This window comes from Xenopus tropicalis, chromosome 5 (assembly GCF_000004195.4).
Source record: "Xenopus tropicalis strain Nigerian chromosome 5, UCB_Xtro_10.0, whole genome shotgun sequence".
Taxonomy (NCBI): domain Eukaryota; kingdom Metazoa; phylum Chordata; class Amphibia; order Anura; family Pipidae; genus Xenopus; species Xenopus tropicalis.
In genome coordinates, this window is record NC_030681.2 from 115181001 (window position 1) to 115208621 (window position 27621).

Below are 27621 nucleotides of genomic sequence, written 5' to 3' on the forward strand. Positions count from 1 at the left end.
TGTATGTAATTGTGCCAAAAGATGCTGTTCAGTTCTGCAAACATTAAGCAGAGGAACTTCTTAAAATGTTGCTCTGCTTATAACTGACCAGAGAAACATCAGATGACCAAAGGCTTAAATAAATTTTATTGGCCACAGAGAAAATTAAACTACGGGGTCTGCTTCCTCTGTAGTTACGCCCCTGGATATGACTCTTCTCTGCTCATTAGCTCAATTTTCGGCCAATTGTAAAACTGAACAGCAGACAGCACTGTATCAAATTCATTATAGCAGCGGTGTAAAAACTGCTAATATCTTAAAAAATAGAAAAAAAAATTCATGTAAATTTGTTTCCAGGGTTTACATTTCCAAACTGTAATAGAAACGAGAAAGTGGCTTTGAGGAGAAGAGGAAAACACGAGAAAGAACAGTGATACAAAAGCCCAATATTTAATTGAAAAATGTAAAAAATATCAAACAATTACGAATACATTTATTTGATTATACAACATTATAGAAAAATAAATGTCAGAGTGCCAGTTCCAGCAAAAATATGCCTCCTAACCAGGCGTGGCCAACCTGCTCATCTGGCACAAGGTAACAAACGGTAACCTATCGCAAATCTCACCCTGTATGTCTGACCATTTGCAAACACCTGAGAGAACCCACTCATATTACTGAGTAGAAATTATTCCAATTATATTAAATCAGACAAAAATAAAACACAAAGTCTTTAGAAACGGTGTTCCTGCCCTACACTCTATAGTTCGGGGGTGGGGGTGTGTGACCCAAGCAAAACATTAAATGCTTTAATGGGAGGGGTACTTAATTTTTGCATTAACCTTTAGGATGCAATACACTGGAATTTTCTGAGCAGCTTTCCAATAGTTCTGAGGTTTTTTTTGAGGTTTTTAAAATTGTTTTTCTACATATCTATTCTGTTTATTGGGGACACTGTCCCCTCTAACCAAATCCTGCTGCTCTTGTAGGCTACAGTTTTATTGTTAGTGTTATATGTTTAAGTTCTGCAGCTATGTCAAAGACGAAATGTTTTCTACTGTAAAACTACCCCTTTAATGGGGTTGTTCACCTTAACATTAACTTTTAGTATGACATGGAACTTGATATTCTGAGACAATTTGCAATTGGTCTTCACCAATTTATTTCCTGTGGTTTTTGAATGATTTAGCTTTTTGTTCAGCAGCTCTCCAGTGTGCAATTCCAGCATCTATCTGTTGCTAGGATCCAAACTACCCTAGAAACCAGGCAGCGGTTTTAATGAGACTGGAAATAAATAGGAGGCGGCCTGAATAGAAAGATAAGTAATAAAAGGTAACAATAACAATAAAATTGTAGCCTCACAGAGCAATTATTTTTGGCTGCTTAGGTCAGTGACCCCAGAAGAAAAAGACAAATCATTTAAAAACTAAGGAAATAAGAAATGAAGACCAATTTAAAAAAAAGCTACTAAGAATCAGCCATTCTACCAAAGGAATCAAAGGGTCAATGAGTCTGAGTGGTATTAAAGAACTCTATGTTTTCAAGTGTTTGAATTGTGCCCTGAGGGCTAAAACTGAAGTTGATCTCTTAGCATCCTCTTGATATCTGAAGGCTGTAAGAAGTTGCTGGGAGCCATAGTTCAAAGAGAAGGAGGTTAATAATCTTCAAAGAGATATCATTTGTGATGCCTCTTTCTGCATTAAAGAATCAGGCAGAAGCAACATGATTTTAACCAAACACACAATGGAAGTATCTGAAAGGCAAGAATTCTGTCAACAACAATCTATTGTGAGTACAGCAATTACTTGGCATAAACATATACTTACTTCTTATTAAGGGCATCACTTAGGCAACCACATCAATAGCCCAAAATGATTGGCACCCAGTTCCATGAGGAAAAAAAAGCAATACTTATGTGAGAACACATTGTATTCTGTATACTAGAGTAGAACAAAAATATTTTAATCCTTCTATACACTTGTAACTGGGTTCCAAATTTCCCCCCACATTATAACTACTTTTAGCAGCATTTACCTATACTTATATATAGTTCATGTTGAGAGGTACATCCTACCTGACTGAATAAATGTCAGATTTATGCCTTTAACCATTGCTTGGAGGATAGGATATAAACAAGGAGGTATTTAAGGGCAATGCTACACGTACATATTAGGAGTAAGGGTAGCGCACATACAATACACAATAGCCCCCAAGCCATTACCAGTGAAATTTACTGCACTCTGGTATCAATGCAAATGATTTGCACCACATGACAAAACATTGTCCACCAGAAATAAATGGACACCCCTGAGTCAATGTATGTGCGGAGGAGTATCACACACGCTCCTTCTTTACAGTTCATCCATATGATCAACAACAGTTTAAAATGCAAATGCTTATATAAATGATGAAATTAAAAAACAGATTTTGCTTAAATAAAAGTATTCAACTTGGGACCCAATATACATGTATGTGACTCTATGCCCAGTGCTTCTGAAATGCCTTTGGTGAAACGTGTATTTTAAATAGCTAGCCAATATATTAAAATGCATTGTAGTTATCATTCCCCTGCTGTCAGTTTTAAAATGTATGAGCAGCAGTGTAATTGGCCTTAGGCAAACAACCTTAAGTATCCAGAAACCCTAAGTATCCAAAACACACTTTTAGAGCTACATGTTATCCACATGACAGTGTTTTTTATTATAGTAAAAATATGTGTTTTTATAGTAATAAAAAGAGGTTGTTTAGAACTACTGCCCCTCCCTTAGGGCCATGGCCCACAGGGAGATTAGTTGCCTGTGGTAAATCTTCGCTACCAATCATGACTAACTTCTCCGAAATGCCTTCCCACTGGCAAAGTGAATGGCTTGTAGAAAAGCTTAAGGGCACTTCATTGTCCGAAATTGCCCAAAATTTCCTGCAGAAGAGAAACTTTATGCGACTATGGAAAATGAAGTGAGGCGTATGCTTTTGCACGTCAATTTACTTTGCCGGTGGAAGGCATTTCAGGGAGATTAGTCACCTGCCATATCCAAGATTTAACTGCGGACAACTAATCTCCCTGTGGGCCACAGTCCTTAAAGATCTATTAGTAAATACTGACTAAATATTAAATACTGACTAAGCCCTGTCTTCATCTACTAATTAATTTGGCACATGACTCAGAGGTAGCACAGCAGCGTGAATGTTTGGGGATTAGATTCAGGCTATTGCCAAGTGCCATTCAGCACACAGAAAGGGACAGCACATAACTTGGTAGATTGACGAATAAAGCAGTGAGAAAAAACAGAAATAACACTTTTTTTTTTTTTTACAGCAATGGAGAAACTTGTATGGTTATGTTGGAGATGACCATTTTCCCAACCAATAGAAACATCACAGAGAATTCTAAAATATTATCCCAGTCCAGGACAATACAAATTTGCTAGGAAGACTATGCAGTGTTTCTGGAAGGTAAAAGAGTTTGCATTTGCCATCCAATCGTAACAATTCTGGAATTTCTTAACACATATAATTCCAACCTAATTGGTTTGATTTAGAAGGAGCCATTCAAAATGTATCTAATACTGATAGAAAAACATACCCACGCCTAAATTCCATCATTATACTTATTATTTACATTCTTAAGGGAAAAAAAATTCCCCTAATCTATTCCAGTAGCAGCTTGGCAACATCCACAGTAGCAACTAAGTCGCTACTGTAATAAATGATTCTCGCATTGGATTCTTGTTAAGCAACAAGCTTTGTCAACAAATGCTGAGTTCAAATACTTAACCAAAATAGTATATATTTCATAAAAATGCAACTTGTATCCATTTGCGTGGATACTTGCAGTAACCACAGAAGATTTTACACACCTAAAAACAGTAACCTTAGTATGTAGAGTTTTCATATAGTCTCCAAGACATGAGTATCAACATGAGTATCCACAATCCTACAATGTGACTTCTCCATAGCACCAGCAATAAGTAAAAAGGCTATAAGCAGATAGATCTGCTGAAAAGAGTGTCTCAGTCATTGTGTCAGCCAATGCCTTGGAAAATGATTACTTACATGCAAAATAACCCCCAAGTAATCCACATTGCGACTTTAATTGCTAGTACAGGGCTAGTATGAGCCCTAACACTTGTATCCACGTTCTGCACTGATCTTTTAGGTAACACACAATTGTTACAGAGAAGACTCCACTAGAAGAAAATGACAAAACCAGAACTTCCCCCTGAGAAATCCCCCAGTGTGATACTGGATTTCAGTAAACCAAACCCAGCTATTGTGGTCTATAGATCTCAGCATCCCCCAGAAGTCTTTGCTGACTTTGTAATGGTAGTGTGTTGCTGTGGAAACCAGCTAAATGGCAACAAAGCTGACACTTGATTTTAAGGATAGCCATTCATCTGGAGTCCAGGTGCAGCTATATAAATGAATGGTTACATGACAAAACAGATTAATTAGGGTCATTACACAACAGATCCTCTTTTCATAAATTATTTTGACAGGAACACGAAGAAAGAAATTTCTCTGTACTAACTCAGCCAGTATCTATAATAATCCTTGGGCACAGAAACAATTATATCCACTGGGAAGAAGCTTTCATGTCCAGTCTCAAGTCTGCAATTCTGTGAAATAGAACAAGCAATCTGCAGTACCCATGCTCTACTTCAGGACACTCCTATGGGCCAGCGATGACAAGTGACTGCAGTAATGTTCTGGAAGCTGGAGGGAGAATAAATGATTAATATGCGCACTTTTAAGTATGGAAAGTAACCAAAGAAATCAGAATGCTAATCTAAGTAACAGCCCCCTAAATTAAAAGAGAAAAACCCATTGTCAAGCTTGATTCTTAGGTTGAGGCAGAAAAGATGTTGGTCTCAAATATTAGAGGGTTCCCTTGAGCAGAACTGAGAAGAAAGTCTGTAAAGAACTAACCAGAAAAGTCAGATAGCTCTTCCCTGATCAATAACTTCATATTCTATCACAAGGCTTTGCTCTGCTTTATAGGGCAACATTTTTCCTGGGCTTTAACGCATAGGCATAAATAGGAGGGCAAAGTGCACAAAGGTTTGGCATTTTGTATGCTATCCTTTGCTTGTCAGGCAGTCAAGATAGAGATTTTAGCAGGGGTTGGCAGATTCCCTCTTATAAGAGAGCAGGAGAATTCTAGCAACAGAATTTAAGATTGATTGCAGGGGAAATAAGTTGTGTAGGCCATTTAGTAAGAGGTTGCAGTAGTCTATGCGGGATAAGATAAGGGCATGGTTTATTGTTTTAGCAGTTATTTGTCAAACAAAGGGGCATATTTTTGCAATAATACAGAGAGAAACATAGCAGGTTTTATTAATATAATTTAAAAGGTTTTGGTCAAAGATAACCCCAAGAGAGCATGCTATTTGTAGTAACAGTAAAAGAAGAAGAGCAAGGTTTGGGTGTAAAGACCATTAGCTCTGTATAGCTAGGTTAAGTTTGAGGTGGTGTTGGTTTATTAAGGAGATTGCCAAGAGGCAGCTAGAAATCTGGGTCTGAATGTCAGTGGTTAGTAAAAGGGTGTGTATGTATACCTGGGTATCATCTGGGCATAAGTGATATTTAAGGCCAAATGAAGTGATAAGGTGCAGGAAGAATAGCAGAGGGCTGAGTACAAAATTCTGGGGCACTTAGAGCACAGCCATTTTACATACCTTTCCCCAGGCATCCCTAGCACATGTGCAGTAAAGTAATATCACATTTGCAAGTCAAACCTTGAAAGGTCTGGGAATACTGGTGGCACTCCCTCAGCAAAAACTAAGCAAAAGAGGTACCTGGGGGTGCTGACCATAGAGTCCTATTCTTTTAAATAAGTTGTACAGAAAGAAATTATATTTTGAAAGTCCAATTTTTTTTTTTAAATACAGCTATGAGGAACCATGCAAAATAAATGGCAATGATACATGCAATTTTTAGTTTCCCCTATGCTCGAATGTTGAAGCGGCAAGTGCATTTGCCCTATACACATGCATTTGCCCAATATACATACCTGTGCTCCTAGCCTGGAAAGATACCTGACCCGCACTGCAAATGCACTCAATGGTCGAATTCTTGCCCAGTCTGAATTTCGGCGCCTCATTTGCTCTTTCTCAGCCCTATGAACATAACAGCTCTTAGTAACTGAAAACGCATCGAAAATAAATCCGGATTTAATAAAAGGGAGAACAATATGAACTGTTCGAGTCAGAAGCATAGAAAAGCATAGCAATTTTGTACACATAAAAAATGACAATACTATGATTTATTTTTTAACAATCATTTTATTTTGTAAAATCAAATATTAAAAGTGCAGTATTATGTCTGTAAAGTATATAAACACACTATCCTTCACTTTTGTCATAAGTGGGATAAGCAAACATTTAAATGAAGTATTATATAGCAATTGTCTTTTCATAAGTGGCATAAAAAATAACTTCCCCCTGAGTTTAAACCAAATAGCAGACAGTAAAGATTACTGAAGCCAATAAACAAATGTGCTCCATAGTTCCAGCTACATTCATATCAGAATAGGTATTTCTTTTGTAATAAACACACAAGACATTAGTTATGGCCCAACCATACAAGCTTTGGTCATTAGATCTACAGTTCCCAAAAAGCCTAATGGCTCTATAATATAAGCCAAAAGAACATATACACTTTCTTGCATTAGTAAGACTGCATGTTTGCCTTAGAAGTTGTCATTAATGTTACTAACAACTGGTTCCATTTGCAATGTGCAGTTTAAAAAATGATCATGGTTGAACCTTAGGCATGTTTCTGTTTATCAAGTTTATCAGGCTCTAAATGTACCCTCAACTGTACTTAGGCCCATCAACCCCACCCCAGAGCCAAGAAGAGCAAAAGTACTGTTCAACAAATTAAAAAAAAAATTCTAAACACCCTTATAGTATCTACTGTAAAACAGCAATGTGTGTACACACTGATTTTAGCAGGGTAATGTTATACTGTGTGATGCTAAAAAGAGTATGAATATTCAGCAGGCAGTGGTGGCTGTGAAAAATGCTTCAGAAGTTGCCAAAAATTTGTATGCTAGCATTAGAGGGCAACTATTAAATTACTCAATTTGCTTTCAGTGGGTAAATTATATAAATATATAAAATAACAGCTATAGAAATATTTTATTGAATAATGTGGTACAGGTATCATTGCCTCTTTGTACAATATTCCCTACAGGACATCCAATTTTTCCTACAGTACAAGTTTACCAAGTAACTGTATTTATTACTGCATTTCTCATTTTCTAGCCTTTAGGGACACTTTGCTTCCCTACACATTGGAATGTAACCTCATCATCAGTTGAAAATAAAAACAATAATAATAATACAAAGTAATCTGGAATTAAGAGACTCATAAAACCGTCATGGTTAACTGGACTGCTAGAGGGAAGCTTTGCAGAAAATTTGTAATTAAAATAAATGGAAGGCCAATGAATGTAATTATTAGAGGGAATGTAACACCCAAATCGAGCTTTAGAATACAGTACACGCAAATTCTCCTCTATAGAACACTGACTTTAGAAACAGTAAAACATCTGGCTTTTCTTTCAAAATGGAAATTTTACATTTCTAGTCACTATACAATCTTTTTTCAATTGTAACACCGTGGATATAAAGAGTGGACCTATGATAGCTTAAAAGCATAAATACTATGGGCTCCAATATTTTATATATATATATACATTGCATTATATATATATATATATATATATATATATATATATATATATATGTTGCCATAATGTACCCAAAGGCAAACAGTCCTGTAGAACCAATAGCTTTATGATGTGCCAGTCCTACAAATGTTCCAAAACAACCAAAACATAGCAACTGTACCCCACAGCGGATAATACGCCTAGAACACTGTGCCTGTATATACCTATAAAGATGCAGGAACAACTTGATATTTTGCTGATGATGCACTGGGATCACAAAATCAACTGTAATCATGACCTGTTTAAATGGAGCAATAGCCAAATGTCTACTCTGATTGGTTGATTAGTCAAGTAAATATTGGAAACAAAATTGACAAAAAGAGTAGTGACAGAAAAATGCACAACGTTTTTTTCTGTATCACATTTTATGTCTTAAACACTTCCTTGTTCAAGAAAACACAAGAGAATATTTGCAGTCCTGTTTTTTTATGGAATACAAGCAAGAATTGCATTGTTCCATATATCTTCAATGAGGCTGAAAATCTTGAATGTTTTAATGGAAAATAAAGTTGTTCGAGACAATTGACTTCTTTCTGGCGACTTTTGGCATTTTTTTTTCTGCTACATTTGGATATTTCATAATAAAGAAAATCTAAAGCCTGAAAAGTACAATAGTGTCTCGTGACTAATCTTCGTTACCGCGGGCGACGATTCCCCCCCACAATGCCATCCAAGAATGGCAAGAATGTAAATCGCTGGGATAAGTCACTTCGTTTTCCCGAAGAGAGCTTATCCTTGAGAGGAAACTTCGGGCGACTTCGGGAAAACAAAGTGACGTGTATGCCATCCCACTGGTGATTTACATTCTTGCCGGTGGGATGGCTTTGAAGGGAGATTAGTTGCCCACAGTAACAAAGATTTGTCGCGGGGCAACTAATCTCCCCGTGTGCCATTGCCCTAAGGCATTACAGTAAAGTGCAATAATACACCAAATGCGTATAAATAGGTCAGTTTCCAAAATGTTGCATGCTTACAGTAATGCACAATAATATACTAAATTTGAGTATAAATAGGTCAGTTCCCAAAACGTTGTTTGTCAACCCAGTATCTGCAGATCATGATAGCAATACTTCAGTTACCAAGCTGAAGAACTTACATGAAGGCCATTAATCAGAACTCATTTTTAACTAGTCAGTTTGCTTGGTATGTTTTAAGGAATAATTTGTCCTTAAACATGTACTAACTCTGAACAAATATCCTTTGCATACAGGGTCAGTTGTGAGTGCATCACAGGGCAGCAGATAACAAAACATGTCTGTATTTATAAACATGTAAGTTTAAACATGAATAACTATGCTGCATACGTATCAACTCAATTCAATGTATGTATTTTATAGTTAGCCACATGCATCAAGCCTTTAAACAGAGGCATGCCGGAAGGCAGCAATGATTTTAATGTTCTCCTGCAGCGCACATTTTGTATGCATCAAAGAGTTGACTACATATCATAGATGCACACATTCTACACTCAGTCAGGGTTGAATAAAAATCATTACTGAGCAACAAAATATATTATTGTGAGTTGCTACTAATGGAGGTGATTTGGTCAGTTTAGTCATATTTTGGACCACTTTACATTAGACATGTGAGATAAATACATATGCAGAATACAAGTAAAGCCATGCAGCATTTATAAATCAGAGGTGTTCAGTTCACATATATTATCTAGCAGCCCCATCCTATCCACATACTAAAGGGATGGTTAGTAATGAGTTCAGATAGGAGTTCCATGGCTGAACAGAAACCAGGGGCAGTCTGTATTTTACATACTAATTACAAATTAGTTAGCCAGTTGAAAAAGTTATTGGGTAAAACTTTGGATATGCAACATAAAATAAAAGTGGTGACACCTACTGGCAAATCTCTAGCAAGCCTGCAGAACATTTCAGTTCCTTTTTTTTTTTAAGTAATTGCTTTTGAAAACAGAAATGAAATGTTATGAAAGCTTGTTAGAGATTATCATCTTGGCCAATAAAGGTATCAACCACATTTTTGTCATGCTGCATATCCAACCATTTGCCCTATAGCCCTAAAGCATGGGAATTCTGTGTGTTTGCTAAAAGGCCAATCGCCTGTCAGAAAACACATGTAAGTGGTAGAGAAGGCAGCAGATCTGCTTTTCTCCTCTTGTGTAAATAGGACTGCAGAGAAAATGTTAGGTTTGTCATTGGCCTGAAAGTTTCATACTAAGAATGATGTTCTGAGATACTCCCCTAGGTTAGTTTCACTTTAGTGGCCCACAGGACACTGAATATGTATAAGACCATTGATGAGAGGAAAGGTTCAACTAAGATCAGTAAGATGATGCTATTGGGGGGGTCAAATCCTGAGGTACAGGTCTTCACCATGATGCAGTAATAATGTAATAAGTACTAATGAATAAGGACATTCATTTATAGCCATGCAGTAACAAGGAAGGGAAAGGTCACAGAACAGTTTCACTAAATCATAACTCTTTCCTTATTAACACTTTATTCTTACTCTTACATTTCCTTTTTTGGTAATTTTAGCTGTTGCTGCTGCATTCAAATGGCCTTACACTTCCCTTAATAGTGAATATAGGGCTCTAAGGTATGCCCTTAAAAAAATAAGAACTGCCCTAACCACTATAATGCAGGTAGTACATCATACATGGTGGATGTGGCCGCTGTTACATGGCACAAAGGCCCAGTGAATCCCTGGAAATTGTTTTTAAATATTGGCAAATGTAGACATGTTGGCAAATAATAGACATCTTTGTTTTTAGACTCCATTTAAAAACAGCGATTTCTACTGGCTGCAATTCTTTGGATGTTGACTTTCTGCCTTCAAAAAAGGCCAATTGAGGGAAAGGCCACATCACAAAATAGTGACCGCAAGATCCCTTTTATTTATGGCAGGAGGAGGATGATCCCATAGTGTATGCATTATACTTCTCTTGGGTTCAAACTGACATTTCCCTTTTAATTGCAAAGGAAAGCTGTTCATCAATGGGCGATTACAGGTGTGCTGCTGCCATGAGGTGGAGGCACCCCTGAAGTTATCAAGGGTGGCAAAAAGATGCTCCTGCTAACTTCAAAGACTGAAATTCTGATTTTTAAATTTGGGTTCCTCTAGAGTAGAAAGTGCTATTGCACCCCCCTCAATGCACAACACCTAAGCACAGAAGGGCAAGGGGGGGCGGCATTACCTAGACCACCTCAGCGTGGTGCTAGGCTCTGAAACACCCCCGGGTGATTACCATGTTATTTCTGATATATTCTGAGAAGAACTGCTATTTATCTGAAATATTTGCATTCTTTCACATTACACCCATCCACTTCCACATAAAAAACTGGTACAGAAACAGGCATGGGACCTATTATCCAGAATGCCTGGGACCTGGTGTTTTCTGGATTAGGGATCTTTCTGTAATTTGTACACCCATAATTTAAGTCTACTAAAAAAACATTTATATAAACCCAATAGGATGCATTATCTTTGGCGATCAAGTACAAGAGTTATTATTACAGAGAAAAATGGAGCCAATAGGAAATGGCATTCCCATAATTTGGAGCTTATTGTATAACGGGTTTCCAGATAAAGGATCCCATACCTGCACTACATTTTATGCATACTTTTCACAAATTGAATGTAACAGACAGCTGAAATCTAACTTTAGCTGGATTCGTGCAAAACAAAATGAAAGCTTAAAAAAAAAATTAAAAAAGCAGATTTTTGATCTGTAAGTAAACTCCAGTGGTTTTTTTCATGCCAGCAAGTAACTGCAGCATTTAAAATCAATTATCTAAGAAAAATTAAAAACTAGATGCGAACATTGCATTTAAATTAACTGAAGAAGTAAAAGCAGTTCTAAGTGCAATCAGAATGGAGTCCCAGTGGAAGCTTTAAGTGCTCATAAAACACAGAAGCAATGTACTGCTTTCTAATCTCCATACAGAGGAAGTACTGTAAGAATCAATACAGTAGCTCCAACAGCTCGGTGCGCAACAACTACTCCAGAAACATGTATTCTCTGACACATACCATTTGGAGGTATTAGGTACAGTACTCGGACTTGATGAGGAGGAAATATTGTTAGTACCAGAAGTACCTGGCCACATGGCCTGTCCCTTTTTTTTTATATTAAAATCTAAATATAAAATAGAGCTTAAAATCTAAACATGTCAGGTAATTAGCAAGATCTCATATCCAGTCACATAGGAAGTAGGGAAAGTCTGCAGTGTTGTTGCAACTATATGTCAAGTTAAGGAGACTTCAAGTGGACATGTTGCTGACCGCATTCTGCATGCTTGAAGGAGAATTTTGCTATTCAACTTTCATTTCTGTAAGAAATTGGTGTGAAATGCACAGTTATAAATTGCCACCAAAACAGAATACACAACAAACAGAATGTGATCTAATATAAGAGGGTCACTAAGTTTGGGTAACAGTCTAACAGAGACGGATAAATCAAATAGGTGTATATGTGTAGCAGTATGCACAGAAATTAAACATGCATAAGAGGAGAATGTGAAAGTTTGCGAGAGTACCTTAAACTGTTATTACTGGGGTCAGAGACTGCTTAAAAATGGCTATCCACAAGGGTATCATTTACTAAGGGTACAGATTATTGTGGATATTGTGCTGCAAAATGTAAACCCTATATAGATAGAATGCTGCTAGGTTTGCTTGGGAATGTTTTTCTATAGGTAGGAAACTGGACAGAAAACATTAATGTGAGAAGAATGTAAAGTTCCCATGATTCTGAGGTGTTGCTATCAACTAGCAGGGGTGTGTATATATATTTATTTATTTAGGGTATATCTATATATAACATAATAGAGGGAGGGCACTCACCAAAAAAATATATATATTGCCTGAGTGCCGGGTAGTGGGATACAGAAAACAAACTCAGCACTCACAGTACTTGGCAAAAATTGTAAAGAAAACTTTATTGTGCTGAATCAACATTTCGGTCACATCTTGAGAAAGGTCCCAATATGTGACCGAAATTGACCAGAGTGTGTGTGTGTGAATGTAATTGGCTGCAAGGTGGAGACCCTTAGCAACTTGGCACTTCCTAGCTTCTGAATCGGCATGATACTAGGGGAGCCCACAAGCTACTCCAGCCCATCCCTCATTAAAACAGTGCCAATGAACGCAGGGCAAGGTTTTATTATGTAGTGCAAAAAGCTTGGCACTTTGCTTCAATATTTTACTCTTTGTAAATGAGGCCTAATGAGCTCTGGATAAACAAGTCCCATTCTATTCCCCTTTGTTGTGTTAGTGTCTGGCTTAAAAATAAGATGAAGCTCAGTTAAGGGTTTATTCTGTGCACCGGTGAACTGAAAAACTCCCTCATACAAATGAACCAGAAAGTTGAAAAGGTGAAAGAAGTAACCAAAATGAACACAATAAGAAAAACTTTTTGGCTTCATTTTGAACAAGGTACTATACTGCAACTTTAAATCAAATAAGGGAAATGACTACAACTTGTTCATACAATGAGCCAAAAATGGTATTATTTCTGCAGAGATAGTGCAGGCAGGTATGTAAAGGTGGGGGAGGGGGCAGTATGCTGAAAGGCAAGCATGGCATTAGTGTGCACATCAAACATATTTTAGAAGTTGGATAGGTAATATGTATAGTATACAGAATGGTATGGCACAAACTGCAAGCTTCCAGGTATGAACATAGCAAATAATGTTTCTTGGAGCTTGTGTGTATGGCTAAGGATGTCAGTTGGGTATCCACTATTGTAAAATATATAGTGAATAATGTAACCCCCTATTGTAAAATAAAAGGATGGTATAAGTCACAAAGGAGGTCCATAAACATATAAAGCACAAGACTAAAGGCAGAGTACTTTTTTCCAGGTCATGGAACTCTGAGGTGACTCATAATATCCTCATATTTTTTAATTGGGGTTACAATAATTATTATAATAAACAAGTTTAAGTGAGTCATGTGAAATCACTAAGCACAGATTATAACTAATGGCATCACTAAGCATTGTTTATAATTTACAGGATATTCATTGCTCTTGTGTATTATAACAAAATAATTTATGAGGGCTTCTGTGTATTATGATGTATTTAAAGCATACATTTAAGTGTAAGTACTTTATCCTTTGTAAATGTGTTTTAGAATATGCTTGAAAACTATTGTTTTTAAGACCATGACAAAATCTTCCTTTTTGACATAAAAACAGCCATGGGCAGTGACCTCATTATGTAATAATTATTGTAAATTGCAAATTAGGAATAATGTAACATTAAACTGTTCTTACAACTGTGCCCTAGCAATTATTTTACTAAAGCCAAAAACACAACTGAAAGACACCACTTAAGCAAAAGCAAGCAAGCAGACAGACATTTAAGCCCTTCAAGCTGAGCTTTCACTTTCAGCCAAAATGCTATGCTGCCTCCATGCAAAACCTTCAGCACAGTCATTTCCTGCACCGTTTTGCTACATATGTGCCAACAACCCACAAATAGCCAGGAACCACACAAAAGTAGGGACAAATCCACCCAAATCTGAAGTGTTTATGCATATTCCTTATAGCAAAGTATTAGAAGCAGAGTTGTAGACTGAAGTTTTCCCAGATTTCCCAGAGGCAATACTGTTTCCATGCTCAGCAAGAAGAGACTTAGCCATAAAGTTAACGCTAGCGCTCACTAGCAAACAGAAAGCTAATAATAATGAAGCACAGCACAACTGCAGATATATGCATTTAGAAAGTTCAAGTAGAATTGCACACAAAAAGCAAGAATAAGTGCACATCGGCTTAAAGCAATAAGATGTTCCTGTCACCATTCTTTTTATTCTAGGTTAAAAAAAAAACTGTTTATCTTTGCAAAATTGCTAAAACCATTCTAATGGGGTTTTCTTTGCTCACTATTTCTAGTGGTGTTTTAGGAAGGAAAAAAATATACAGGTCACTGCCCTAAGAGCAATGGCACACAGAGCATTTTCAGAGAGGGTGGCAAAATACTGAAAAGTAAAATTAAAATTGAGGTTTTGCTGTATCAACCACTGTAGCTGACAAGGCAAAGTCAGCACCATGCATACCTTATAAAATCAATACTTACTCAATGGCAGCTTGTTTCTGTAGTTTTTCTCTCTCCCAAGCAGATAAATTCAGATCACCACCTATAAGTAAAAAACATTGTTATATTGTAAATATGTACCTTACAAGAATCTGCACGTTATCCGAGTGTCAGTTCATCAGACTTATTTCCAGTGATGCGTTAAAGGCAGAGGTAGGTGGGGAGATTAGTCACCCACGACAAATCTTTGTTACCATGTGCGACTAATCTCCCCACAAAGCCAACCCACTGGCAAAAATGTAAATCATCGGTGGGATGGCATACGCATCACTATGATTTCCCAAAGTTAACTCTCAAGGCAAATTCGGGAAATCGTAGCGACGTGTATGCCATCCCATCGGTGATTTACATTCTTACCAGTGGGATGGCATCGCGGGGAACGGTAACGAAGATGTCACGGGACGGCTAATTTCCCCGTCTGCCACTACCTTTACTCAGGGCTCTATTAGCAGCTACTTGTCACTGCTACTAAAATAGACAATGTTGATCATTTACTGATAATTGTCTCTACATATGTTTTAGCAGAGGCTGTTTTCAGTATTGTCTATGGCATGGTATTTTCTGGAGTTTAGTAGCCATGAAAAAGTAGCAGCTCCTAGTAGCTCTGTGTCTCTTCACCACTAAAGGTGAAAAAAAGGGACACAAAGATACAAGGCCATAATAAACAGTCTGGTCATTATGTAAAATTCTGACCTCACAGCCTTTTGTAAAATAAGCCTTTTGTCACCGGGTTCCATTTACAGTTCTTAGAAATAACCGATAAAACAGCAGTCTAGCAGTATTCACCTGCACAACATCAGAGCTCAGGGGAAGCAACAATGAGGAGTGTGCCCGAGTCTTGGGCCAAGCCAGAGGGGCACTGAGGAGACATCCTGGCACTTTATATCTATTGCTTAAAAAAAAGGGGCAGATAGGAGTAGGTGCCAAAATGCTTACTCTAAAAATACTTTGAGTACAAGGATTTACATTTATTGACTGTGCCCTTTATTATGGCCTTGACTATTCTGTACCTTTACTTCTACTTCAACAAAAATTTATGTTTACAATCATCTAGCAGTAAGTGGAGTTTGGCTTCAAACAGACCCCAAATTACAAGCGTTGTTAGCAGAAGAGATATTGTAACCCTTGCTTACCTCTAAGAAGGTTCACAAAATACAGCATAACAACTGCTATAATGGCCACTGAAAAAAGTAAGAAATCTTAAGTCAACAAACAACAAGAAAGAACACATTTATATGCTTCAAAATAAGGCAGCTGGATATCTTAGCACAAACAATCCTAAACATCCTCTTTAGAGAATGTAGCATAATCAGACACTTGTGTTATACATACATACAGGACAGAAACACATGGACATAAAGGACAGAAACACAGAAGAGGAGACCCACCCAGTCAATGAACTTAACATACAGTGAACTGGATGATCAGTCAGCCTTGCTTTATCTGTTGGCCAGTCAATAACATTGTGGTCATACCTCTGCCTGGCATTTTAGTGGGTAGGGCGCCCCATGTGCATACAGCTTACACACCAAAGACATATATTTATTTTTTGATAATCAAATAATTAAAATATAACATCATATATATATTTAAAAACTACTTACTGCAGAGACAAGCACTGAAGAAAACTTCAAGGAACAAGTATCCACTGGCATCTAGTATGACACCAGCAACAATTGCAATAATAGCAAGACCCAGATTCTGAATGGACTGCATGCTAAAATGGAACATCCACAGGATTAAAAGAAATGTATGTAAATATATGATATATTTACTATGTGTTCATTTCAGCTTGCATTTTTTTCTGTTTAGTGTAAACTGCCTAAAGTGTTACATAGAAAATGACCTTCCATACTTCCTAAAAATTAACTTGTGCAGATGGAAGAGTATCAGTTCTCACAATTACCATGATGCTTCATAGGGTTGTTTTGATGCCCACACTTAACCTACTCCTGTGTGGACAACAAAATAAAGAAAGATTCCTTCCTACTGGGATTAATGTAAACCACTGGTGGTAAAAAAATATGCATTGTGTATTAGACCAAAGTTACCTCACAAGGCACTATGTACTATGCAATACACCAAAATAATAATAAATCAAGCTATACTGAAATGATTTACTGATCCATCATACAATGGAACTGTAAGCTTAGTCTATAGTCATAGAATTAACTTACAATCCATATGCTGTACCCAGTTGATGTTCTGGAACAACAAAAGCAACCATGGGCCACAAAGCACAAGCCAGAAGTGAATAGGAGATACCCAGCAGACTCTACAGGAAGAAACAATTGACATATATAAATGATACACATTCCAGAATCAATTCCGACATGAGGCACAAAATTTGTGGGTTTTATGATGCTTACAGAACACAAATGTCTCTGCAATTAACAGACTTTGCGATGAATGAGAAACGAAACACAGGCTAAATACCAGGAAAAAAAGAAAAATACCATAGCAATCCATGGGTTCCAGAAGGTAAAGGCCAGCATGAGATGAGATGCAAGTGTAGTAACCACGGCACACATAACCCAGATAATGTTCTTTCCAACTCGGTCAACCATAAATCCCAAAACAGGAGACAGTGGCGCAGAGATAATATAAACAACACTAAAAGCAGAAATAATAAAGATACAATTACACCTAAATTAGGATTTGAAATAGGTTTAGTTTAATACCCATTTCAACTTGAAGCCACATTTTATTTATAATGAGATTTCTCAGCAGGTTCCTCACTTCTTTAGTACTAAAGAGGCAGTATGCACATTCAGCAAGAGACCAATAAACATTTGGGCTGAAAATTAGTTCTGCCTATTCTATTAATTGAAAAAAAAAATCCATAGTGTCTTATTAATTTAGAATTAACAGAGGCACTGGACCTTGAAAATTTACATGATGTTCCACCTTTCTAACATATGCCATCCTAACGCAGCAACTACAGTAAGGCACTGCTTTTCTTATAGTGTGTTCATCTTCCATTCGGACACATGTCCAACCAATTTTTTGGGGCACTCTTTGGTAAGTTTAGCCAATAAAACTCAGCTCTAGACAAGTTTGCAAGAGACTTTAAACCATCTCAGCTGGCCTTTTTTCAGTCACAAACCAAATATCAGACTTAAGACTCCAAGGTTCTTTAACTGTGTTGGTGTTTGAGAATAACTAATGCTGATGGGGAAACATCCCTCTGACACCTAAGCCAGGCAAAGAAATGGCAATATTATTATGGTTTGTAAATGTAAATGCCTCTGGTAACATAGCTGGCATAGAAATAAAAAGTGGCACCAATGTCATGGTCTGTGATGGTTGTATTTTATTCAGGTTCCTTACATTGTAGTTTCAATGTTGCCTTACTTAAATAGGGCCAGATAGACTACTGTGTGGCCACACACGTAATGATGTGACTAATTGCCAGATCAGTTGTAGTTCTAGTTTAGCTGATTGGGTTTCTCTCTAACCATCCAGCCATTGAAGATAAATGATTAGTTTGGTAGTACTAAGTAAACTAAGAAATGACTGGATCTAGGAGGAAATTTGTCACTGACAATTTCTCCTCACAAAAATTATGAAAGCACAATGAATCATAGCGAGTGAAATTAAAGCATTTAATTAACAGGAAACTCCACTCAAAAACTGTTTTTTTGCATAATGAGTAGACAAAATGTCTTAAGACTCCTTGTAGCAGCAGATATATTTTTAGGGGAATACTCATTATGAAAATTCTAAGCAATTAAGAAAGTTTTTATAAGTTTTACAAAATGCATCAGATTCTATTGTAAAAATTGTAAAGGTAACAGTTATATTTATTTAAATAATGTGCATTTAAGCCAGGGCCACAGTAATTTGTTGTATTTTAAAATGTCTGAAAAAGACTTCTAGTTAGTGTAAAAGGTTACACACTAAATAATAACATACACATTTTCCCATGTATCTGTTTGTTAAGGTTCTGCTGCAGACAAAAGGAAATACTAAATCAGCAACCTACCTGTTTATCGCACCCGCTTGTAATGGGGAAAACTGGAATTTCTCAATGAAGAAAACCCTGGAAATAAAGGAAAGGCCACTTATAGCTATTTTTTAATTTAATTTAATACAGTAAATTAAAAGTGTGTTTTCAATAGTAAATTGCTGAACTAAAGAAACCATAAGAATACTGAAAGCCATTAAAAGGAAAACTAAAGATCAACAAAGAATTAGTCTACACATGTGATGGGGTTTTGTACCAGCCCCAAAGATCACAGCCCTTTAGCTGTGATGCTCTGAAGAGCTGTACCTCTAAATATGTCCATATATGTCCCCAGTTAGAGTTCTGCACTTGTCCTATATATGAAAAAAATTACACACAACCTGCAATTTGAACCCCTGAGATCTCACCCACAGGAGCTCCTGCTGCAATTACCCATAATTAAGTCAGCCAATGCAGAGGAAATGTAGTCAGAAATAGGAAAATTGCATGATGTTGCAACTTGTCACTGACAAACCCCCTAAATTAAGTGTACACAGTGCAGAACTCTGAGGTGATTTCTAATATCCTCATACTTTACAACAGGAAGTGAATTAATTATTATAATACACACATTTCAGTGAGGCATATAACAGAAATTACACCACTAAGCACCGTTTATAAATGAGGACAACACTAAGCCCCATTTATACAGTGAACAACGTACCCCCTTTTATAAAATACAGGGATATAATAAGTCACCAAGGAGTCAATGACTACATAAAAGCACAAGGCCGAAGGCAGAGTGCTTTTATACAGATATATTATATATATCTATGTAGACCCACAATTAACATTTAAGTCTCAAGGCTACTTATAATTTTTTTCTGAGTCATCATAGCAGTCAGCTTCTTCTCCTTTGATATTGCTGAATCAAGGGATCAAGTTGTCTTTTGAAAAGCATTCCTTAACATTGTGCTTGTGAGTATAAAGGTGAGAGTGTGAGCTCTTTGGTTAACTGGTAAGCCCTGTAATTATACCATTGGAGACACACTATGGGAGTTTTTCTTTGTGTGCTCTTTTTTTTTTTTTTTTTTTTTTTAAGGACTGCCTGCCCAATCATGTCAAAGGCAACCCTGGTCTTGCCAATCCTACACTGCCTTTTCTCTAAATCATTAAGAATTCTAAAATACATTTTCATTGGAACGAAGTATTACCTGCAACATTCTTGCTTTCCAGGGTTCAAAACTCCCAAATGGTTGCCCTTTGTGCATTAAACTACCAACAAATGCTTGATATAATATATTGCAATATATGGACAAACAATCCCTGTTTTGTTTAAAGGGGAGGGCATTTTTTGATTCTTAACAGCAGCCTAGGCCTCACTGAGCATGTGCAATGCCACTCACACTTATAAAAGATCAAAGTTCTTAAAAAAGATCAAAAATGGGTAATTGCTGTGAACAACTTTGAAGCATTACTATCATAGGGCTGCCGAATTTCTGCAGTTAAGATCTTTTAGTTCTCCTTTACTTAAGAACTGAAAAATTGTCAATATACTATACCATTTTTAAAAACTATTACATAGCTGTAAATCCATAAATCATTACATAACTGAAACCAACTTACTTTCCCAGCCCAATAAAAGGAAACACAGCAACATAATAACACACACAGATGATAAAGATCAGCCACAGGGAAAGGGAAAAATCCTTAACATCCGTCAGCTGTATAACTTCACCTGACAAACGAACATATGCAAAAGGAAAGTTAATATACACATTATATATTCTTTCTATACAAAATGAACGATTGCCCTAATAAATCTAGTATTTTAGCTATTTATGCACATTATTCTGTAAATCTCTGATGTTAAAGGTTTCTTAAATTGCCAAGCTGTAGGTGCTTTCCTAAAGTAACACTTTCTACAGATTTCTTTTTGCAGGGTAAACCTGCAGTTCACAGAAAGACCTGGTTCATAATGTATTGCCTCAGACTGTCTACTGAATTCAATTCACAAAGGCTATGCAACTGTTATGTGGCAGAGGAAAATAAATACAAACAACTTTCAAAAAAACAAATTATATACAGGTATGGGATCTATTGTCCGAAATGCTTGGGATTAGGGGTTTTATGTAATGTGGATCACCATACCAAGTCTACAGAAAAGTATTTAAACATAAAAAAAATAGGATTATTACTATTTTGTAAAACAAATAACTGTTTAATGGTTGTATTATTTTATTGCTTAAAACATAAAAGATATAAAAAAAACTATAGGATTGTTTTGCCACCAATGTTAATTTATGCAGCTTAGTTACCATCAAGTACTTGGTACTATTTTATTATTACAGAGAAAAAAGAATTATTTAAAAATAACTAGAATTATTATTATTGAAGTTTCCTGGATATTTGGTTTACAGATAAGAGATTCCCATACATGTATTCAGCAGCATTCATTGTTTCTTTCAAATTTAAATTAACAACATGAGGGTAGCATCCTGCACAGATATTCACATTTCTACTAGTTAGGCTCTCTCAACTAACCTGTTTTCCCCTGTTCTTTGTCGAGTATTTTTTCAGCACGTTTGTCCAGATAGCCAAGTACAAGAGCACATATTAGAGAGAAAATACAGGTTACAGCCCCTGCAAGTCAAATAAAAGAAGGGTGTATGAAACTCATACGCATACTGTTCTTTAATATTCCTCTAACTCCCGTCGTTTTATCTCTCTCAGTCAGATTACTTTCCACCACATTTCTGATTGTTTAATGTATCAGGGGGTCAAATGAGATCCAGAAACTTCATGACTCTTTAGACTGCAAGCTCTTGAGATTAGGGCCCTCTGATTTTATTTTTACTCATGAAACCTTGTTTGTTAAATTATTTTAAGACTCCTGTTTGCTATAAATTAATGTAAAGCACTAAGTAACTTGCTGGCGCTATATAAATGATGATGACCATCTCTCTGCCCATAATTTGTAGACTAGTATGTGTATTCGGCTGTGAAATACAGAGCCATGACGGAGTAACTGCATCAAATATAAAGCTTCAAATTACTATTTACATATTTATGTGATTATATATATTATAATATGTTGCATGGCATAAACAAATTTTTTGGCCAAGCACACCTTAAAGCATTAATGCATCGAAAAAGAATCTTGTTGCTTGTATTTTAGGCACATGGGCTGTGGAGACTGTTACTAATGGCAAGGCCATCAGATCTGTTTAATCAAAAAAAACATTCTAAAGATAACTTACAAAATATAAATTAAGAAGGTCTGTGTACCTTTAACATGGACTGTACAACTGTAAATCTTTCAATATCGAACCTAACAAATGGTACATGTTTAACCATAATCTACTTCCCAAGAAAGTCACACTGCTTTACGCTGAGTATCTTTCAACCATCACCACACAAACTTACCAATCATAAGGGTGACACCAAGTGTACTGTAGCCAGCAGCACCCATGTGATCCTTTATCCTACTGTATACAAGACCCATAACATTCATATTAACCGTGCTGCCCTGAAAATCAAAACTATCATTAATTGATGTGTTCATTAAAATTTGTAAATAAAATTTAAAGCAAAATCCAAAATAATATATATATATATATATATGGGTTTAATGGTATAATGGGTTTACAAACTTTCAAGCACCACTGTATATCATAGAAATCCTCTGATAACAATGGAACTGGATGGGCAGGATGTGTGCAAAGAAGAACAGCATGCTTTTACAGGTTCAAAGCTACTAAACCTATATATAATGCCTGTGCACTTATAGATAAATGAAGACTATAAATGTATGAAAGGTGCCAATTGTGGCATGAATGAATGTAGTGACAAATCCGGCAGTCATGATTTGTTCTTGCTGCTGTGGCTATGAAGGGGTTAAACTTCAGATTGGACTATTGGAACTTACCACTCTAGCCATACTAAGCTGCAGGCCAAATACCAGGTTCAGTTCTTTTCCTTTGAACCAACTGACTGCATAGGTATTTTGTGCAACAGCTAGTGACTCTCCACCAATTCTGCAAGTTAAGAGAAGGAATACCATAAGGCAAGGGGAAATAGTGGGTGTGCAAAAAGTATGTTGTAATTATTATCATTTAGTAGCCACATAGCATGCAAATCTGTTCACAAATGCTGCTTCCCTCTCTTTCGAAATCCCATAATTTTCACAGGTATAATGTTATTCTGCCCCTATATCACAGGTTACAGCAACATCTAGAATATCTGCATTCTCTGCTTGGATAAAGGGGTTGAGTAACTTGTAGCGCACTCATACAGCTCACAGCTGTGGGGGGAGCTCAAAAGCATCCTGGCATCAGGATGTCATAACGAAAGTGCTCGGTGGATAGGTTCACAATACAACAACTGGCATAATCCCTAGAAGTTTGTAATTCCTAGGGACGGTACACTTTTATACTCACCCAAACACTAATCGCCCAGCTTCCATCAGCCAAAATGCATTAACTAAAGCTCCTGTTGCAAATATGACCTAGGAAGTAACAACAATACAATAATCACAGATTGCCTTTCCAGGGTACAGAAACTCCAGACTCACCTTTGAATCAGCTTAAAAGGACTGATGGGTTCATAATTGGAATGTCTAACCAGGTGAAAATATGACGTTTTGTTTATCAGTGTTAAATAATATTTAAATTATTTTTTATAGGTACAGGTATAGGACCTGGTATTACTGTTACTTTAACAGGAAATATGCAAGCAAATGACAGGCTAAAACTTTTTCATTATTATTGCCACTTGAGTGTGATATATACATTACTTTATAAAAAGTTATGCTTACCTGTCCTACACAAACAAACAAACTAAATATTATGGTGCCCAGCCTATGGAAACAAACAAACAATAGTATCAATCACCTTTGAAATATTTATTCAGTAACTTGCCATCAACATATATGAAAGCTTATCAGTACATCAGCAATATTATTTTAGGGTAATGCCACAGGATCTTTATGGGAAAGTGTGATCAAGTGCTGTGCAGAACCACACCATTAATCATGGCTATGGACCACACCTTTAATCACTGCACAGATGACAATAAATACGATTTTTAATAGGTCGAAAATATTTGTAACAAATATTAAAATGGCGCCGTTATTACAATTCATGTTAGTTGTAATACTGCTATACATATATTTTTCATTTTCACTATATATCACCTCTAAGGCACACTGTCTCATTACTGTCTTATACATTCATTTCAAACTTAAGAATGAATACCAAATGGAAGCAAGCTTACCTAATTCCAAAAACTCGGTCAATCAGAAATCCTCCAAAAAAACACAGTACAACATTGGGCCAAGAGTAAAATGCATATAATTGCATAAAGTCTGCTGTGTTCACCTTCATATCCTTTATTTAAAAAAACAAAAAAAAACAAACAAATTATTCAGATTCAGATTATTCAAAAAAAAAAAATTGTTCAGCAACAATTGGTCTGTTTTAAGCAAGGCAGGCCATCAGATTAGCCCTCCACTAGGACTGCTGTGCCCTGCAGGGCTCATTTTAACAAAGCTGGCAGAGCACAAAGCACTGATTTACTTTACTTACAGATTTACACATAGGGGGAGATTTATTAAGACACGAACGCTCCAAGCGTATTTTCACCGATTTTTTCGCGCCTGCACCACTTTTTCGTACGCTTGCAAGACTCTTTCGTGCACGTGCGTGAAAAATTCAGAAACGTTCTGCCGCTGTTTACAATCGTTCGGTATGAAAATTTCGTGACTTTCGGATTGCCCATCCGCTATTATCGTGACTAATCCGATTTTTTCGTAAGCATTTTCGTGATATTTGCGATCTTCAGAAATTATCGTATTCCAATCCGAATTTTTCGGGATTCGAACTCGTGTTTTAATGAATCGGCCCCCTAGGGTTGTCCTTAAAGGTCCTACATTTACTTTTTAAAGTATATCCAGAATATTATTGATTTAACATCATTTAAAATTACAACCATTTCTGTTTTGTGTTTTCAGAAGAAAACGTACCACCACAAACTATGCTCTGAAGTACTGCCCGCAAGGAGCTAAAATTTACTTTTCTGAAATTCAGAATCTTTGTTGCCCCACTGTATATGTGCTTTTAACTCCAAACATTAAATGAGATAACATTATAGTCATTATTACCCAGGGTTTCCACTACTTGCACATTTGCCAGTTTACACCTGAGTAATAAAGGGGTGGTTCACCTGCAGGTTAATTTTTAGTATGTTATAGAATGGCCTGTTCTTAGCAACTTTTCAATTGGTCTTCATTTTTTATATTTTTGCAATTATTTGCCTCTCTTTTCTGATTCTTTCCAGCTTTCCAATGGGGGTCACTGACCCCAACAGGCCATAAATGATTACTCTGTGAGGCTACAATGTTATTGTCACTTTTTATTACTGTATATAAGCCGATCCGAATATAAGCCGAGGTACCTAATTTTACCTAAGAAAACTGTAAAAACTTATTGACTCGAGTATAAGCCTAGGGTGGGAAATGCAGCAGCTACTGCTAAGTTTCAATAATCAAATAATTAATAAAGGACACTCAGCGTGACCCCATGTCAACTCATAATAAATATAAAATGTTGGCAGCTGCAGATTAGGGAAAGGTGATTAGGGAAAGGTGGATGGAGCCTAAAATAATTTTACTCACTCCCATCTGGAAGGCTGTGCCCGATGCCTAGCTACTGTGAGCAAAGCACTGAATCTCCCACCAATCAGAGCAGTGTTCTCAACTGCTGCTTGTCAGAATTTCTAGGTAAAGATCTTATACACGCCTTGGCTAGATTCAGACATATGCTATGATAATACAGCAATCTTAATTTGTCCTCTTCTAGAAAAAAAAACTAGAAAAAAAGGAGAAAGCATGAAGACTGGAAATGGCCTAATGTAAAATTATATAGTAAGAAAACATAAAATATACATCCAGTTGATTAGCCCTAAAGGTATGGCTAAAACTTCCAATCTGTGCTGGTGGCCAGCAATCAGATACTTTAGCACCAACCCTGGATGCTATGCATCTCTCCTTCCTTTCCTACCTCTCATTCTGGTGTTGTCAGTGCAGTATGTCAGAGATAGAATTTCAGGTGCCAGGAGCAAGTTAGCTGCTTTTTTGGAGAGCTCCTTCCTCAAAGAAAAGGCAAAGGTTTCCTATAGCTCTTCAGGCTGCGCTGGCATTCGGCGCGTATGCCACACCCCGCACACGGGGGGGGATGGGTGTGTGGCGTACGCACCGAATGCCAGCGCAGCCTATATTCACTCGAGTATAAGCTGAGCATGAGTTTTTAAGCACATTTTTCGTGCTGAAAAACTCGGCTTATACTTGAGTATATACGGTACTTTTTTATTTTGACCCTCTTACTATTCATATCCCAGTCTCTCATTCAAACCCCTGCCTGGTTGCTAAGTTAAACTGGACCATAGCAACCAGACAGCTGCTTAAATTCCAAACTGGAGAGCTGCTGAAATGCTAAATAATTTAAAAACCGCAATTAATAATAAATGAAGACCAATTGCAAATTGTCTCAAATAGCACTCTCTACATCATACTAAAATTTAAAGGTAAACACCTTCAAAATCCCCCATTATCATTACTCACCGCAATCTAGTAGCCTTTTTTCTATTTGCAACAGGAGCTTCCTCTTTATTTACATTGGGGGGGGCTGTAGAATACCCCTACAATTAATTTGATGGATTCTTAATCTGTGAAAGGGTCCACCCATAAGGATTCAGCTCCCACATTTTCCATCATCACACTTCTTCCTTAACAATGGCTTTTAAGCCCTGCTTAACAAACATACATGCCCCTCATCCTTTTCTATTTCCCCTGCCCCTTCGAAACAAAGTATAGCCTCCTAGATTTACTGGTCAGTCATGTGACTAATTCAGCCATATTTCAGCAACACCAAGTACATCATACATTTCACCCTCTAGTGCCAGCATCTCCAGCTCTCCTATTTGATCAGTCAGGCTTCTTGCATTCGTAAACATACACTGAACTGAATCCCCTATATCTATAACCTGTCTCTTTTTTCTAGTACTCCTCCCCCACCTACATTAGAGATAATATATAAATAAATGTTACTTACTGCTTGAACCTGTGTTTGCAGAGCAGCTGGATTGTCATAGCAAAAATAGCTCCCTGTAAGAAAAGACAAACATTTGCTTACTACATGTGATACACAATATATTGGTTTAGTCTAATTAGACCTTTAAAGATATTGTTGTGAGCGAAAATAACACAGCAGGCCAACACTGATTTAACATCCAGCACCTTTCGGGCAGTATATATCTATTTCTGCTGGCTCCAATGCATGCTTAAGGGCAAAGATACACGGCACGACCAGTCCCTGCAACTTTTAAAAATGTAGTCAATGCAATTTAGCCTTAGCCAAACCAGTCAAAAAAGGGGCACTATCTCACCACGCTTAATCTTCTTCCTCAACTGATTGCAGATATGGAGCAAGTCCAGACTGGTCTAGGCAACCACTTGCAGTGCACGTTGGCCCTTTAGCCCCAATGCACTACACAGGAAAGAAAAAAAGTGTGGATTTGTGGATTCAAACTATGGGCGGGGGGCTATAATAATGTTATGTAAGGGTTTGGCCATGTCTCAGCCAACTGAAATACACTGACTGAAAAGCTCAGCATGTGGTATAAGCCTTGAAGAAGTAAAAAAGGGGAAATCACATTGTAATTTTACAGATCTAAGAGGGAAAAACTGCTACTATGCTTTAGGGTAAGAGCCCACAATAGATCTCTGCTGCGCGCAAAAAAAAACGCTTTGAAAAGGCAACAATAGGAGTCGCCAGTGGGAACTGGCACTTATATTGTAGTATCACCCACTGTGACCTACAGCACTTACATTTGCCCAT

General features: G+C 36.9%; 1 protein-coding gene across 2 annotated transcripts in view; it reads right to left on the reverse strand.

The window, feature by feature from the left end:
* Nucleotides 1–408: 408 nt before the first annotated feature.
* The window catches only part of mfsd1 (major facilitator superfamily domain containing 1), a 28015-nt gene continuing 802 nt past the window's right edge, over nt 409–27621 (reverse strand). Inside the window, exons 2-17 of one of the 2 annotated variants that reach the window (XM_002933238.5) lie at nt 26836–26888; nt 24002–24114; nt 23544–23586; nt 23167–23234; nt 22656–22764; nt 22154–22256; nt 21272–21370; nt 20354–20465; nt 18767–18823; nt 17238–17394; nt 16959–17056; nt 16386–16498; nt 15915–15962; nt 14764–14824; nt 5990–6095; nt 409–4692 (exon numbers count right to left, since the gene is read on the reverse strand). In XM_002933238.5, coding sequence (XP_002933284.1) covers nt 4633–4692; nt 5990–6095; nt 14764–14824; nt 15915–15962; nt 16386–16498; nt 16959–17056; nt 17238–17394; nt 18767–18823; nt 20354–20465; nt 21272–21370; nt 22154–22256; nt 22656–22764; nt 23167–23234; nt 23544–23586; nt 24002–24114; nt 26836–26888 — 1400 coding nt within the window. In that variant the 3' untranslated portion in view covers nt 409–4632. Of the gene's footprint in view, nt 4693–5989; nt 6096–6240; nt 12016–14763; nt 14825–15914; nt 15963–16385; nt 16499–16958; nt 17057–17237; nt 17395–18766; nt 18824–20353; nt 20466–21271; nt 21371–22153; nt 22257–22655; nt 22765–23166; nt 23235–23543; nt 23587–24001; nt 24115–26835; nt 26889–27621 lie in introns of those variants that run through there. The other variant, XM_018094377.2, reaches the window with a different exon arrangement.